The sequence below is a fragment of the Vulpes lagopus genome, chromosome 10 (genome assembly GCF_018345385.1).
Source record: "Vulpes lagopus strain Blue_001 chromosome 10, ASM1834538v1, whole genome shotgun sequence".
Classification (NCBI taxonomy): Eukaryota; Metazoa; Chordata; class Mammalia; order Carnivora; family Canidae; genus Vulpes; species Vulpes lagopus.
The window spans coordinates 37155001-37172081 of NC_054833.1; the positions used below are offsets into that span (position 1 = coordinate 37155001).

The 17081-nt window shown below is 52.0% G+C and overlaps 1 protein-coding gene across 9 annotated transcripts in view; it reads right to left on the bottom strand.

Moving 5' to 3' along the window:
• GRAMD1B (GRAM domain containing 1B) overlaps nt 1-17081 on the bottom strand; it is a 181688-nt gene that overhangs the window by 105935 nt on the left and 58672 nt on the right. Inside the window, exon 3 of one of the 9 annotated variants that reach the window (XR_005990406.1) lies at nt 15788-16407. The exons of 7 other annotated variants lie outside the window; for them this stretch is intronic. Coding sequence is in view for 1 of the 2 variants with exons in the window: in XM_041772297.1 (XP_041628231.1) it covers nt 15788-16137 (350 nt within the window). In the remaining variant the exon portion in view is untranslated. Of the gene's footprint in view, nt 1-15787; nt 16408-17081 lie in introns of those variants that run through there. One more of the 9 variants, XM_041772297.1, reaches the window with a different exon arrangement.

The following is a 17081-nucleotide window of genomic DNA, read 5'->3' on the forward strand; positions in this document are numbered from 1 at the left end:
ATCACCTCTCTTCTCTTGTCCACCTGATAACCTCCCACTGACGCTTCAGGTCTCAGATCAAATGTGGCTTCCTTTTGAAAGCCCCCCTGCCTGCCCAGGCAACATCAAATACTTCTTCTGTGCTTCCCTGCTGACTTGAACTTCTGTTACAACCCCGATTACCTTGTACCATCATAATTTGTTTACTCATCTGTCTCCCCCCAAGAATCTGTGAACAACTGTTCACAGTGATTGCATGCTAGCCAACTAAAACTTCCACACTGAACTCTCTGCTGGCATATTACTGGCATTTAATAAACATTCATCAAATGAATGTATTGATGAATGCCTACCAACCTCTTTCCTAGAGGTTGAAACAGAAACTCTCAGGGCACAGTTTACAATCCATGTATCTTAAACCCAGGTACAACAGGACATCAGACGGCCCCCCTCCGAAACTGCAACCTTAAAAAAAAAAAAAAAAAAGTAGTACCATGGCAATGCAATAACAAAGCCTCAAAATCCAGACTCCAGGAGACGAAGTCATGCCCACAACAGCCCTCCTCTAGCAACCGAACACTCTAAATAGGTGGCATTGGCATCAAGAGTGATCACACTTTCAAACCAAAAGCTATTTCATTCTAGGCTAACTGAATCAAAGATATGTGGGGCTAAGGAAAATCCTGGGAACAGTACTTCAGAACTAAAAAGGAAAGCATAAGGAAAAAGGGATGCATTTACATATATTTAGAAATACATTCAAGTAAAATGACGTATTAAAGAAATGGCATCTGGGTGCCTGGGTGCCTCAGTCAGCTGAGCATCTGCCTTCAGCTCGCTTGTGATCCCGGGATCAAGTCCTGCATCAGGTTCTCTGCTCTTTGGAGAGCTTGCTTCTCCATCTCCCTCTGTCCCTTTCTCCTGCTTGTGCTCTCTGTGTCAAATAAATAAATAAATAAATAAAATCTTTAAAATAGAAAAGAAATGGCATCCAAGCCATATGTAAATGATGTACCAATGAGTCACAACATGAATTTTTACTCAACAGTTGCATGACATTGATACATTATCAGAGATTCCATACATCAGCCATAACATGTAAGTTCTCTTTTTACCTGGGCTGCAAAACACAAATAGGCTCTTTACGGGAGCATGTGGATCAGGTAAAGTTTCTTAAAGCTGTGAGTTATAAACCTCCTAGATCTGATGAGAGCCATGGGTACTCTTCATAGAAAACAATGCAGAGAGAGATACACCTACAGATGTATAGAGGCTCAGGGGTCCTCTCCTAAGGAGTTTAATGGTTCATGGGCCCAACTGAAAACACCTGAACTAAACTCCCTCCAAAGGGTTTGGGGTAGAGAAGGTTTAAGGAAAAGAATCACTGTTCTGGGGTTAAATGGTATCTGCATTCAACCACCAATCAGATTCAGTCTTCATGGTCCTGCAAGCAAAGGCTAGGCTCCGGAATGGCCCAGATCCAAAGCCTGCTTGTCCACCTGAGTAGATAATCTGCAGTCTGGGCTGGTGGATGGTAAAGGGCCTAAGAAAAATGGAGCTGTCTTTGTTTCTACCTTCATATGCAAATACAAATACACACCTCCTAACTAACTGCAGATAACTCCCCAATCCCTCCAAACTACAGCTTCCCCACAGCACTCACTACCACCACCCCCTGGGAGCCAGCTCCTTGATACCAAACCACTTACAAGCTCAAGAGCTAGTTGACTAGTAGGTTCATAAGAGGTCAGCCTGATGAGAGACACACTCTACATCACAGACGGTAGCATTACAATCACAGAGCAAACTGCTTGGAGCAAAGTGTTTTGGAGCCAAACCCAGTTACCCAGGCCTGTTCCTGTGTCTGCCAGTGCACGCTGCCAAGGGGGTACACAGCCTCTTGCACCATCCGTGTGCAATGTGGGTCCTCGAAAGTTTGTGCAAGGAGGGAAAAAAGAGCAGAAGAGGGGACAGAGGGTGGGAGGGCATCTAGGGAGGCCTGCTATTTAGTTGTGCTCTCCCTAGCTCCTCTCTTCCAAGAAAACAAAGTCTTTGATTAATCTAAGCTGGTTACAACAGCTGTGTGTACCTTTCACCACTGTACAGACTAGGAGACTTAACCCAGAGAGGTTAAGTAACTTGGATCAGATCACACAGCGTGTGGGAGTTGGGAGGAAGGTGCCTGGAACCCAGATCGATGATTCGCAGAGATGAGTCTTAACCACTAGAACACAATACTACCCACAGCACCCTTGCTGCTTGGGCCTCCAACTCATTCTCTCTTCTCCATACACCTGGGGGACCCAACCTGCTCCAGAGGTCTGATCCTTGTCCAGTCTTGCATCTCTGAGACAAAGGAGGCCCTGCCATCTGGCCAAAAAGGAACGCCCCCACACCAAGGGCTGAGAAATTCTAGGACGACAGGTCTCCCCCTGCACATAGGGGCTGGGGTTGGGGCTTGCAGACCCGGCCTCCTTAGAGCCCACCTCCACCTCCCCACCACAGCGCCCCCCCCTCCCCAATCTACTCCCAAGGGCTCAAGCTCCTGGTTTGGGAAAACGCACAGAAAAACAAATTTCAAATTGCAAGCAGGATTCAGGAGGGAGCAGAAAGCTGTCTCAGGAACGCCCTCTAGTGAGCCAGCAGGGTCCAGGCGATGGAGCACCCGGCCACATTCCCTGGAGGGGCCCAGACCCACACTTCCATTGGGGCATCAGATGAGTGGGTGGGAGGGGACACAGCAGCATCTGCCACTCAGAGACCAAAATCCTCGCCAATCCCAAGGCCATCGTCTGCTGCAGGATGAGAGGCAGGCTCTACTCTCAAGACTGTCCAGCCCACACTGACCCCACCCATTCCTTATACAACAGGCAGAGGGAAAAGAGAAGCAAACAGAAGGTGGGAAGGAAGGACAGGGATGGCACAAATGAATGAGGAGAGCACTGTGGCGTGGGGTAGGGGCAGAAGAGGACACACCAGAAGGAGGGGGGCGATCAAAGAGAGACAGAATACAGATAAATGAAAACCGAGGCAGAGCTAACAAGAGAGACACAGAAGTCAGCCCAGACAGAACCAGAGACCCCCACCCCCACCCCGACCCCCACCCGCTCAGGCTCTGGGGCACGTGAAGGTGAGGGTGTGCTCTGGAGGACCCAGCCCATCCTCCCCTCTCCTGAGGTGGTCATGCTGGGGTCCTCTCCCTCCACTGACACAGCCCCCCGACACTCAGGAGTGGTGGGCTGAGGGACAGGAGGGGGGAGAAAAGTGAACCAAAGGCAGAACTTGCCAAGCGAAGCCACTTACGCACAGTGCGGCCGGCAGCATTTCCATCCTACCTTTGCTGTGGCCATATCAGCCGGCTCCATGATCTCTGCTTGGCCTAAGGAGCAGCGGCACCATCCAGAGAGAAAAGGCAGAGTCACAAATGTCCACCCCAAAAGAACAAACCACCCCTCTGGAAGGTCAGGGGAAATAAGACAGCAGATTTCTATTCTCTGGCCCCTTAGGATGTCCTCTACTCTGGGGGGTGGGGGGGCATAGGAAAGAGGCTTGGGGTAAGTCAGGGGGCTGCCTGGGTTCCCACAGACGCTCACACATCGGGCTGAGTCAGGGGGCGTCTCCCCTTGCCTGGGACTTCTTCCCAGGAGGCAAGCGTGGGTCTCCCAGAGCTCCCCCTGCTGGGGCCAGAGCAGCACGGAGATGGAGGCCCTGCCCTCCCATCACCCAGTCAACTGGTACCCACAGGTCAGGAAGAGGGGAGCGTGTGGGCAGAGGCCAGCTGGCAGGTGCTGAGCAAGTGCTGGGGGTAGCGGGTAGGGAGGGGGCTGGGGGGCTGGTGGGGGCGGCTGTGAGAACCTCAAGAAGGAGGTGCAGGCACTCAGATGGAAGCAGGAGGTGCTGTGCAAGGAGACGCCGGAGCCACAGAGCCGGAGCCCCGCACGGCTGGGTCCAGAATGCAGGGGGAGAGGAATTTGCCGGGTGAAGCCACTCACCTTGCAATAACATTCACACTCACTGAGGCCTACACAGGAGCCAGGAGCGGGCGGTTCACACCCCCCCACTCCACTCCCAGAGACTCACAGCCTCTGTCTAAAGGTACATGAGAGCAGCCGACAGCCCGGCTGGATCTGCAGAGGCCCCTGGCTCTCTCGGAGCAGCCTGATTGGAGGAGCAGGATGACTTCATCCGGCCCCATTCATCACTGTAGGTTTCCTGCCCAGCAGGGACAGGCCGCTCTGCTTGCAGTGACTACAGCTTCCTCTCTGGCCCATTTTACTCTGGCAACCTGGGATAGGCTGTGTCAGCCAGAGGCCTCCGTGGGGGGAAAGGGATCAGAGCACCCCAAGCCTTACAGCAAAGAGGGGAACAGGCTGCTCACGTTTCAAGGAAAGTGCAAAGCCTCCACTTAGATAAACCATGGTGTGTACATTCGCTGTGTGCATTGGCTGGTGCTGGTGCCAGCACAAACACAAGAGAGCAACACTCCTCAAAACCAGCAAGGGATGAGCTTGTGTGCTCTCCTGAACCACTGCCCCTCCTGCCAAATCTTTAGAGATAGTCTCCCAAAGAGAATAACCTATGGAAAAGCAGGTAAGTATCGTCCAGCTTCCCCATGAGCTCCAGCTCTATTGGCTCCTCCAAGGTGCCAACCTGAGTTTGCTGTTAAGAACCTTGATTCCTTGATGCTTATGCTTTCAGACCCACAAAATGTTAAAGGTGGGAGGGACTTTAAAGCTTTGGCTCCGCTTTTCAAATGAGAAAACGAAGACCCAGAGAAGAGTAAAAAGGTCAAAGCGAGGCCTGCCAACACTCCTTTCCCTATTCCAGATGGACTCATCCTTCAAAAAAAGTGAGACCCTGGGAGAAATCATACCCTTTGTTTAACTCCCCACCCCGCCGCTCCCCAATCCAGCTCCCAGAGCTCAGGAAAATCCAGCACAGCAACAGTTAAACAGAGAGATTACAATGTAAGAGAATTAAAATAGGAAGGCAAGGAACCTGTGATGGCTCACCCATCCCTGCCTCCCTCTTCCTTCCTTCTTCTCTCTTACCCGCTTCTGTTCAAGCCTGATTTCACAACAAAACTGGGCATTCAGCTGGACCCACACGGAGCAGGGAAGAGCGGCCCCAAAGCATGACACCACCAACCATTCTAGTAGTTTATAGGGACTCTGTGCATCTGCCTTAATGACAGAACAGTGACAGCCACACTCCCATTTGTCTGGTGCTCCAGGGAATTTTCAAATCTGCTGCCTCATTTGATACTTGCAGGAACCATGTGAGGTAAGTTGTTCTCCCTTTCAGAGATAATTAAACTGAGATTCAGAGACTTTCAGTGACTTACCCACGGTCATACAGTCAGCACAGCAAGAGCTGGGATTCAAACCTGGATGCACCGTCACCAAATCCCTTGCCACTGAACACTGTGCTGCAACATCGCCCACTAATTCATCTCTCCCAGCTCCACGTGTCCCCCTTCCTGTTCCCATTATTACAGACTCAGAACAGATAAAATCTCAATTAATTTAATATTTCCCTGGGGGACCCCCTTCCTTTTTTTTTTTTTTTTTTTTTAAGAAGATGGCAAACTGCAAGAAAATGCATTATCAGACAAAGGGCAAAAAAAAAAATCTTGGGCATATCCAGAGGTTGGTGTATACATTTAGCAAATCTCCTGCATCTAATGGAAACAGCTTTGAAAAAGAATCATCAGGGGCTCCTGGGTAGCTCAAAGCAGTTAAGCCTCCAACTTGGGGTTTCAGCTCAGGTTGTGATCTCAGGGTCCTGGGATCAAGTCCCGCATAAGACTCCTCCCAAGAAACTTGCTTCTCCCTCTGCCTGTGTCTCTGCCTCTCTGTGTCTCTCATAAATAAATAAAATCTTAAAAAAAAAAAATAAATGAAGGGAGGAAAGACATGTGTTCCTGGTTCTAGCCACCATAAGCACTGAGTAGATCATGTCTCCCTTACCTACCCCATTTCACTCTATTATCCAAGGGGCACAAAAGTTCCATAAAACCAAATGAGAAAGGACAAGTGCAAAAGTAGTAGAATATAGCATTTAGGCCAATGAATTGGTTTTCTTTAACTCACTGTCCCGTGGTTCTAGATACAATCAACTTGAATAGGGTGTGGGGCATTGCTAGGATGGCACTAGAGGTATCCCCTCAGAGCCCGCACAAAAAACCCAAAAGTGTGCGGCCTGTGCCAGTTCAACACATGTCATCTCTGCTCACAGGCCTGTAATGTTCCTTCTGGCTATCACTCTGGCCTGCGGTCCTCTCTGTTCCTGGGCTGACAGTCAAGTGCACAAACAGATGGAGAGCAGAAGGCTAGTACCCACAAAGGAGGATGTTCTGTTTCATCAAAATCATGCGGGAATCAGACCCGTGTTAACAGGGCTCCATCCGATCTCCCGAATGACCAAGCACCTCAGTTCTTCACGGCGCCCAACCGTCACACAGCCCCAGATGGTGCACACAGAGGACAGGGTTTCGGAGGGCAGCTAGGCCAGAAGCACGCATGTGTGTTCTACAAAGCACTTTCTACATCCTTAACTGCTGCCGCGGGGAGAGAGCTGCTAGCTGCAGGACGGACAACGCACAGGCGGGGCAGGGCAGGAGACAGGGGCATAACATTCGGTTTCAATGAGAAAGGGAAGAAGGAGTATGTCCCAGAGTCCAAAGATGATTCCAGGAGGAAAGACAGAAAAAAAGACACTGAAAGGAAAAAATGGAACAAAATGTGATGCAGGGGATCTAATTAAGAAGCCACTGGACCCACACCTCTGTTAACCAGAGGGGAATCAATGTAAATAATTCCTCATAGAATAAATAACTCCTCTAGCCTACTCATTTACTCTTTGAATGAGAGACCCAGAAGCTTCCTCTTCTGCAACTTTGTTTCATTCCATTTTGCCTAATATTTAGTGAAAAGATGGAAAGATGGATAGAGAGACAGAGAGGGGGATGGAAGGGCAGGGAGCTCTTTGCGGTGCCATTTATCATGACATCGTTTCCTCTCCAGGGGGATCATTCACACTAATTACTTTACCCCAGGTGTTATATTCTAACTCCTTAATCACGGTACTTATGTAACACGTTTAAAACCCGGATACCTGAGGAGAGCCCAGAGTGAGTTCTGGCAGAGGTCGGGTAGGGTGTGGTGGGAAGGCCAGGCCCCCAGCTCCGCACACACAGCTTGGAGGAGGCTGGCCATGCACCTGCTTCTGGAGGGAGAGCCTCCTCCTCGGCCCGGTGGGAGGGGCTGTGTGCAGCCCGCAGGCCCGCGCCCCACTGCACCATGGGAGGTGTAGTTCTCCGGGCCCAGGGCCAGGCACAGCCCTCTGCACCGGTACCCAGTCGTCTGCATGGGTACCCAGCGCGTCTGCACCAGTACCCAGCCCTCTGCACTGGTACTCAGCCCTCTGCACCGGTCCCCAGCCCTCTGTACCGGTTCCCAGCCCCCGCATGATGGCTCTGCCTGCCCCGAGGCCACAAACTTTGCCAGAAAGGCACCAGTCCTCCTCCCTGGAGTCTGACTGTAGACAAAAGGGACGGTGATGGAGCAGGGACAGGTTCGCAAATGACAAGGAGCCCAGAAATGCGAAGACCTTGAGAGGTCACCTGATGTCCACGCTCCGTGTGTACCGAAGATGATGGCATCTCTCCTGAGAGGAGAGAGAGAAAAAGAAAGAGGAAGGGAGAATGAAAAGCAGATGAAGGGGACAAGGACTGAATGTGTGTGTGTGTGCTCCCACCACCCTGCACGTCTTGATTCAGGGGCTGGAAGGTGACCTCTCCTCTCTCCCACAGTCGGGCCTGCTGCCCAGGATGCTTCTCGAAGCCATTCTGCTCGGGTTTGAATTTTGACTCAACTGCCCACCTGCTGTGTGATCGCAGGCAAGTTACTTAGCCTCTCTGTGCCCCCCAGTCGGCATCTGCAAGGCAGGGATGGTACTCAACTCAGGCTACGTGAAGAGAGCATATATAAGGTGCTTAAAATTGTGTCTTAAGTGCTCCATATTTCTTTTTCTATTATTCAGCGCTTTGCCACTTGTCTTCCCCAGATCCAGGTGACCTCTCCTCCCCCCAGAGCACGAAATTTTATGTCACCTGCAGAGCTGACAATGGCAGAGGCACGATGGACTGAAAACAAACCCACCTGCTTTGTTTAGATGACTAAAGACATGAAAATGGGGGACGAGGGTTAAACTATATGTCGGCAAGTTGAATTTAAATAAAGTTTTAGGGCACCCAGGGTGGCTCAGCGTTTTAGGGTGGTCTTAAGCCCAGGGCCTGATCCTGGAAACCTGGGATCGAGTCCCACATCAGGCTTCTTGAATGGAGCCTGCTTCTCCCTCTGCCTGTGTCTCTGCCTCCCTCTCTCTCTCTCCCTCTCTCTGTCTCTCATGAATAAATAAAATCTTTTAAAAAAATAAAAAAATAAAGTTTAAAAAAAAATTTTTTTAAAAAAGGGAAAAAACTGGGGGACCGGGGGAGAAAAGGGGCAGAAAAGGAATGAGCACAAGAACTACAACCAGAGACACTTGCAGGGATGCTGAGTGGCAGTGGACACTAAGGGAGGCATGTGGCGGGGGTGGGGGAGCAAAAAGCCATCAAAGAACAGTAAGTCCAGGGCCAGCCCGTCAGCGGTTGCTGAGGGAAGCTCGTATCTCATGTAACCCTCCTGAGGGTCTCTGCTGGTATCAGCCCCCTTCTGCATCTAAATTCCTCAGGGTAAAGCAACAAGACAGGCAAAGGGAGGCCTGTCTCCCTCAGCCACCCGCAATTCCTGAGACCTCACAGGTGTATCAGTGACACCCCTCAACCGCAGCCTCTAGAGCTGGACGGGGCGGTGCTGCATAGGGGTTCAGAGCTACAGTCACGTCAGAGCGGTGTGATCTTACCCAAGTTACCAAACCTCGCTAAGCCTCGGTTTTCTAATCTATAAAATGGAGGTAACAGTCATACCATTACATAGCAAAATGGTGAAAATTTCAACGAGAGCCCAGTGCCCTACATACACCAGGAAGAGTCACTAAATGTTAACTAAAGCAAAGCTGTCTTCCGAATTCCTACCTTAAGGGCAGTCGGGGGTTTGGGAACAATGGGAACTCCGTGAGGTCCTCTAATCTCCCTCCATCTGCACTTGGTGCTCCTGCGAAGCCAGCACCACGGCTCTGGTTACACGAGCCCTTCCCTTCCTTGCCATCTCCAGGCCCAATGAGACCGCCTCCAGCCAGCAGCTGGTGTCCGTGCTGTACTTTCAGATGACAGATTTGTCCAAGTACTTGGAAAATGAAAAAGGTCACCAATGCATGAGGCAGATCGTGCTCGTAGGATACCCAACCCTGACCTCCCACTCCCCACCCTCCGGCCCCCGCTTTGGGCTTTGGAGGTTTCCTCCCTACCTACACCGATACCTAGACGTACAGCCAGCCTAGAGAGTACTTCAGAGCCTTTCACAGCCATTCAGGGTGAGAAATGTCTAAGAAGCCACAGGGTTTTTTTTTTTTTTTTTTTTTTTTTTTTAGAAGCCACAGGGTTAACTGAGCAGGGGACTGCAGTGAGGGGAGAGGGGGCGAAGGGCAATGACACTGCGGTGCCTGGTAAATGGGAGCCACACGCATTTCCACGGTGCGCACACACACCATCCCGTGTGCTGCAGAGGCAGAGAATGGAAGGTGCAAGGGCTGTCCGAACGCCACTGAAACATCCCTGGATGCAGGCCACTGGGGAGGCCGTCTAGGGACTACTGGTGAAGCTGAGGGAGAAACCAGACAGGATGCCAGAGCCCCAGACAGCACAGCAAGGAACAGCAGGCTCGGGTACGCCCGTGGGCAGCAGGTGCATCCCCCGTCCCCAGCAGCTGTCAGAGTGGGCCATGGGAAAGGTAAGCAGGCAACCAAGGGGCAGTCTCCCAGACTGGAGTGATCTCCTACTGCTTTTGGGTTTCTTCTAGGGAACTGGGACCAAGTTTGAAAGTTGCAGCTATAGATCTTGGCCAACTCTCGGGCCGGAGGCTGGGGAAGAGAGGCAAAGCCAGCACACGCACTTAAGGGGAGATGTGCGAAGGGGAGTGCTTCCAGAGACTGCTACCCTCTCCAGACTGCTGTGGGCCCCAACCCCGCTCCAGGAATACAGGCTCCACCACGAGGGCTGTTGCAATCACATCAGAAAACAAAACCAGCCCCTTAAGCCACAGAAGCTGGGTCGGGTGGGGAAGAAAAGGGTGGGGGGGGGGGGGGGGAATGTCCAAGGAAGAGCTCACTGCCCCAGAAGAATCTGAGTAGAGGGTCTAAGGAGAATATACAAACCCATCTGCACAGCTCCCCTGGCCAGCAAGCCTGCCTTTTCATTGGCAGGTCCCTTCTCCGAGCATCCTCGTCCTGTGAGGTGGGAGCTGTTGGGCCAGGTGGATGGTCCTGCCCTCCACGGTAGGAGTGGAGCCCAGGCCACTGGCCCTGCCCCTGCCTGCTGCCTCACACCAGGGTCACCGCTTCTGGAGGGACCAGGGGGCCACTCTCCGCTCCAGCAGAGCCCCTGACAGCAGGGGGTGCTGGCGAGCCCAGCGGAGAAAGAGCAAGGGAAGGAAAAGAACTTTTGGAGCTCAGGCTAGCACCTGGTACCTGCAGAGAGGTCAGAGAGGCCACAGTTCTGTTCTGTGGTTTAGACATCATCATGAACAGAAAGAAAGCATCAGAAACGTACTGGAACTTTCCTGTAAGTAACCTGCCTGTTAAAAGCCTATGGTACTTAGAATCCACATCGGGCTCCCTGCATGGAGTCTGCTTCTCCCTCTGCCTGTGTCTCTCTTTCTGTGTCTCTAATAAATAAATAAAATATTAAAAAAAAAAAAAGCCTACAGTACTTAGAATCAACAAGGAAGAGGAAACATTAAAAAAAAACAAAAACCCAAACAAACAATTTGACTCTCAGGCACATTTAACTGGATCATTCTGAATCACTGGGGTCTATTCCCTCCTCGTCAATCTGTCTCCTGTACCACCGGCTTGAAGCTTTACAACAGACTGTCTTCATTAACAGACTGGCTCAGACAGTGAACAGCTCGCACTGACCAGCTTCCGGTGCAGGAAGCTGGTGAAGCAAGATCCATCCGACATAAGGAAAAGCAGAAGGTTCAGCACTGGGCCCCAAGGGTCCCAATCGCCACACGAACGCTTTCTCAAGGGGAAGTCATAAAATGCTGCGCATAAAACTTGACCTCTAGAGGTATCAGATCTGTCACTTGGAAGGAAGGACGGTGGACAAACTAGGTTCCTACAGGCCTGCTGTTATAGCGAAGTAAGAAAGCACACATAAAGCACAGTGCTGAACACATAACAGACTCAAAATAACATAATAATACCTCAGAACTTGTGCCCACAAAGTAAGTACACAGACATTCTGTGTTGCTTTGGATTTGCTCATCATCTTTGTACATTTTCTGTAGTTTCCCATAACTCAAAGTTTTCTTTACTGACCGAAACCCCCAATTAATTTCCTTAGCAGGTTTCCCACTAAGGAAGTTATTCAGAGAGAGGCAGGTAAACACCCGATGTAGGTACTGGAGAACAAATTCACAAATGAGGAAGGAGCAGAGAGTATCAGCCTTCTTACATCCCTCCTTCGGGGATCTGTAGGTAGATCTTCTGTAGATCGATGCTCTACCCACCTTATTTATAAGGACAACCGACATTCTTGGCCCGATGCAGGTCCACTCATTCATTGTTTAGGATGCCAAAAAAAAAAGGAAATATGGGTGTTTCACTTCTACAGGGAAAGGAGTTAAACCGGTCCAGGTGTTCACTCTGTGGCTCTCCCCCCTCCTCAACAAGTCTGTCCCGGGGTCACATTAATAAACTCAAGAGTTTCAAAGTCTAGCCCTCAATTCTACTGGCTGACCTACCTGTCCAGCTCACCTAACAAAGACACAAGGGAAGGAGCTTCTGTGTTTGGGTTTGAGGGCCAGGTGGGGCAATACTCAGTCACTGTCCATTCATTCAGCCCCTGTTCCAATCTCTGGACCTTGTGCTCTGGGGTTTCCGAGGGGTTTTTCCGCATTTCTTTTTTTCTGTTTTTTTTTTTTTTCTATTTTTCTTTTTCTTTTTCTTTTTTTTTTTTTTTGTTTTTTCTGCATTTCAATGAGAGACTTTAACCTTCAGACCAGGTATTTGTGAAGAGGGATGGGGGCCAGCAGTGAACTCTTAGGGCTCACCTGCCAGAAGGTTAGAAGAAAAGAAGCATTGAGCAATCTGGAAAGTTGGTGACAGATAAGATGAAATGATAAGTTTACATATCCCCACCCTGCCCACCTTTCTCCTCCCTGCTGCAGAACAGGGATTCTTGGGCTATGCAGCAAACAGGTAAGGGAAAGCAGAAGCGATGCACTGATACCACTGTCTCTGAGGGCTGGGCATAAAAAGGCGCCAGGGGTCTACCAGCGGTTCCCTAAAAGGGATGCCACGGCCCAGGAACAGGACACTGGGCTCTCGCTGTCCCATTACTATTTACTATATTAAATTGTGTACTTGATGCTAGCTAGAGCAGGGACACGGGGCATGTTTCTCAGAGCATGATTCAAGAGAGCCCCTGCGGCAAAATTGCTTGGGACACCTGTTACCTGTGCAAATTCCTGGGCCCAGCCCAGTCCACGTGACTCAGAACTGGACCAAGGGGGCCCAGGAATCTGCACACTGGTCAAGCCCTGCATGTGATCCTGAGTCACTGGGGTCTATTCTCTCCTTGTCAATCTGTCTCCTGGTCTCCCCAGTAGGGGCATGAACGCTTACTCGTGCAATGCAGGAAGAAAGAATTAGAACTCCTATACATATATCTTTTTAAGATTTTATTTATTGTGCTTGCTTCGGCAGCACATATACTAAGAATTTATTTATTTATTCATGAGAGACACAGAGAGAGGCGGAGGGAGAAGCAGGTTCCTCGCAGAAGCCCGATGTGGGACTCGATCCCGGACCCCAGGATCTCGCCCTGAACCAAAGCAGACGCTCAGCCACTGAGCTACCCAGGCGTCTCTGGAACTCATATATATTTAGATTTCATTTTATCTCATCCTTTTAAAATGTCTGCTTATATAATAAGCAAAATATTTAGTACAGCAGTGCATGTATATAAATACATTCACATGTACATATTTATGCATATGTGTGCGTGTATAAATATATATATATACATTTTTTTTTTAGTGGAAATAACTCAAAATTTTTTTACCAGTAAGGGTTTGCAACCAAGCTAGAGTATCAACTGCTGGGATCATGACTTATGGCCTAGATGGGAAAGCGGGCGTGGTCTCTGCAAACAGGTGTTCTGAGCTCATATTATTCATCAGTAATATGCAGAGCAGGGCAAGCCGGAGGCGGAGTCTCCGCCTGAGCACCCCCACCACCCCCATCCCCCCACTGAGCTGTCACCCACTCACATTCCTTCTCCACCCCAGCTGGTAGGCTGGTAGGAGGATGGGATTTCTCCTGGCAGGAGGCGGGGAAGCTAGGGAATGAGGGTTTACCATCTGCCTGCCAGTTGTCCAAATCTAGACTCCCAACTACGGCATCAGCAGAGATCGCGCCGTCTGCTGAACTATAATTAATACCCCCCTTTCTCAGGCAGGAAAGGAGAAATGCTGCAGTAGGAGAAACGCAGAGCAGGTGATGGTTACACCTGCGGACAGTTCTGCTGACAACACCAGAAGCAGCCGGGCCTGCACACTGGGAACTTGGGGAGGGGGTGGGGTGGGGGGAGGCAGGAGCACCCACTTGCTTCTCTGCCCGGACCTAAAATAAGTTCTTCTCTCTCCTCTTCCAACACCAGGCGTGCAGGCTGCCCCGGGCCATGCCAGCCACTAAGCATAGAGGTCTATGAATCCGAGGAAGGAAGCCACCTGAGCGGCAGTCACAAACCTGCAACCATGACCATGAGGACGTCACCAAGATGAATAACAGAAGGGCTAGTCAGCAGCCCCCCTTTTGGGGCACAGTCACAAGATCCCAGGATTCATGTGCTCAATACTCATTTAACAAAGCTTTACTGAGCACCTGCTGTGTGTCGGGCGCTGCGCTCCAGTGCGTCAGGCACACGCTGGTGAATGAGGCAAAGCCAGCAGCCCCTGCTCTCAGGAGCTTCGGGCCTAGTGGGGGACACGTGACAAGCAGGTCAACACATAAATACGGTGACAACGTGATTAGTGCTTAAGACAGAAATAAGCTGGGATGGTGAGGACCGGGGTTTACGTGACTGGCCTTGCCTGGCCACTGGCACTCATTCATGCTTTACCCTCATCAAGCTCTCTGACCGACTGACGACAGACAGACAGACAGACAGACAGACAGATAGACAGCTCTCAGCAGCTCACAACCCCCCTTCCACCTACTGGAGAGCAGGCTTCGCCCCAGGCTACCGTCTGCTGACAAAAACACCACCCCTCCCCGTGTCAGACCCAGGGCTGAGACCTTCTCCATTCCATCTCAGTGTGACCCCCGCCCCCCCCCCCCAGCAGCCTCCAGAGTGGACACAATGGCCTCCGTTCCTAAGGAAGGAAACATTCGAAGAGGATGGGATGATTTGGTGAGAGCACCACGGCCGGTAAGCAGTAGAGCCAGAGCCCACCCGAAGGTCACCAGGTCTTCAAAGCTGCTGAGCTCCCCAGGACCCCAGGGGAAAGGGGCCTCTGCCACCAGCACCGCACCACAGCGTCGGGGGACCCTCGTTCTGCCCTCACCTAACCTGCAGGGGCCCGTCCCCGACAAGGCCACTCGTGAGACGAGGGGCTCAGTCTCTGTTGGTGCCCTCGACACATCTGGCACGAGAACACCCCAGGGAGACAACCCTTATCAAAAGATAGCTAAACACTCACAGGCATCCATGCCTGTGTGTGCGTGTGTGTGTGTGTGTGTGAGAGAGAGAGAGAGAGAGAGAGAGAGAGAGAGAGAGAGACACACACAATTCCCAAGATCCAATCATCCACCACCCCGCCAGCCCCGATCTACTTCTGCAATCCATTCAATCTCTCACCACCTTTCATCCACTTACCCCATCTTTCCTTCCCCTTGCTACCCTATTTCTCTTTGCAAAAAGGCACCTAGAAACCTGCCCGTAAGCTCACACGCCCACCCCCCCTCCAACGCCCGCCAGCCTTTGAGTTTAGCTCCCTCCTGGGGGCTGGAACCTCTTTCTCCTCCAGGACACCTGCTCCCCTCTGCCTGTCACCGGGGCCCATGCCTGGCGTCTCGGCAGACCTCTGGACACGGAGCGAAGTCCCCAGTGACTACCTCTGAGAAGGGAACACGTGGAGTCCATACCCCCCAACACCTCACTCATGGGTTCCCCATCACTGGAAGAGAATTATCCACACCCCCAAAGGTGCCGGATAGAATATACCCTTCTCCACAGCACCTTTCTCTTGGGGCCTCCGAGCTCTTTGCCAAGTGAGGTAACTGACCCTGAGAGAGGAAAATCATCTCTGGCCAGTACGAAGGACCAGGAGAGCCAGGAACCTCCTTGGCAGCACACAGTAAGGCCCAGTCAAGCCCCCCATCCATTCCAACAAAGGGCCACACAGCCTCTCCAGGCTGCACACCTCTACCCCCTACCTTCGCCTCCTGCAACAGATCCCCCCTCCTCCCTCCTCTTGAGGACCTGTCACCTGCCTGGCAAAGAACTACAACAGCCCTAAACATGGGAGCCAGCCCCAGAAGCGCTCCTGCCTCTGCAGAGAGCCCCCAGGCCACCCCCGGCCAGCCCAAGGGCCAGGGCCTCACGCTACAATCTCCAGGGGCCCCCCCTGTCACCTACTTGGCTCGGAGAAAGGACAGCTTCTTCCTCAGGGAGGAGACGTGGTAGTGACAGGCCTGCTTGACAGCCGTGCTGCAGGAGACCGTCTCGGAGTGCAGGTTCTGTACCATGCTGGGCTCAGGGCAGGGCCCGCCACATGGCAGTGGGGACGTTGGGGGCCGGGGGCTCGCTCCCGCAGCTGCCCACCGGAGCTCATGCGCACCGGCCCTCCCCGCCCTGATGTTCCATCCAAAGCACAGGCAGGTGGGGGGCCCGGGGCGGGAGAGGCCGGGGCTGCGAGTTACCAGGATCCCCCCTGGCTTCGGCCCAAGCCACAGCTCCACGCAGAGCCCGCCTCCATCTTCCAACATCTGGCGGTGCTCTGGGCCCTGGGTGAGTTCCCTCCTCTTCTCTGTCCTCAGGCAAGGAGGACGGAGCTCTACCTGCCTGTGATGTCAGCCGCCGGGGCTCGAGGGGGGGTGGGCCCGGCAGGCACAGCTCCCAGAGGGTTTGCGACTGGGCTCCTTCCTCGTGGCCAGGGAGCTGACTGGAGAGGTCACCTGAGCAGCCACGGGACGTCAGGGGCCGGGTAGGCGGATGGAGCTAGAGTGCCCTGGAAATGTGCTCTCTGGGGACAATTTCTGGAATAAAGGAAGCCGAACGAAAAGCGTCTCGGTCCAGGTGGCTAGACCTGAGCTGAAATCAGTGAGCCTGCACTCGGGCCTTCCTTCAACTCCGGATGCTTGCCCTCTGACCTCAAATTCCATTACCTTGCCTGCTCCAGGTGTTCACTCATGAAGGCCACACGCATCTGCTGAGCACTTACTCTGTGCCAGACAGAAGAGCCCAGTTTCCGACCTCCAGGGTCTCATGGGCTGGTGGGGACACAGAGAAGTGGACCAGACAGTGCATACCACGGGGCAAGTCCTGGACAGAATGAACCCCAACCCACCACCCCACCTGTATGCACAGGTGCAACGAAACGTGCCCTCCCTACCCCGACCTGAAGAAACGAGGGTGAGTTCCAGTGGGACCCCTGAAGTCGTGAATGTCTTTTAAGCTAGGTGGGAGAAAGGGTGCCGCAAGAAATCCCCAAATTAATTACACCCAAAGCTCACACCATTCTCATTCCCTCCCCCCTCCCCCTTGATCTTAGGGACTAATCCTATTTCCCATCACAGGGAGAAAAGAGATCCTGCTGCTATTAACCTTCTCGCCTTGCCACCACGTTGCATGTGAACACATTTGCATCCACATCCCTTATGATCTGTTCAAGGCCAGTCTTCCCATCTGTGATCAAGACCTTTCCTTGCCT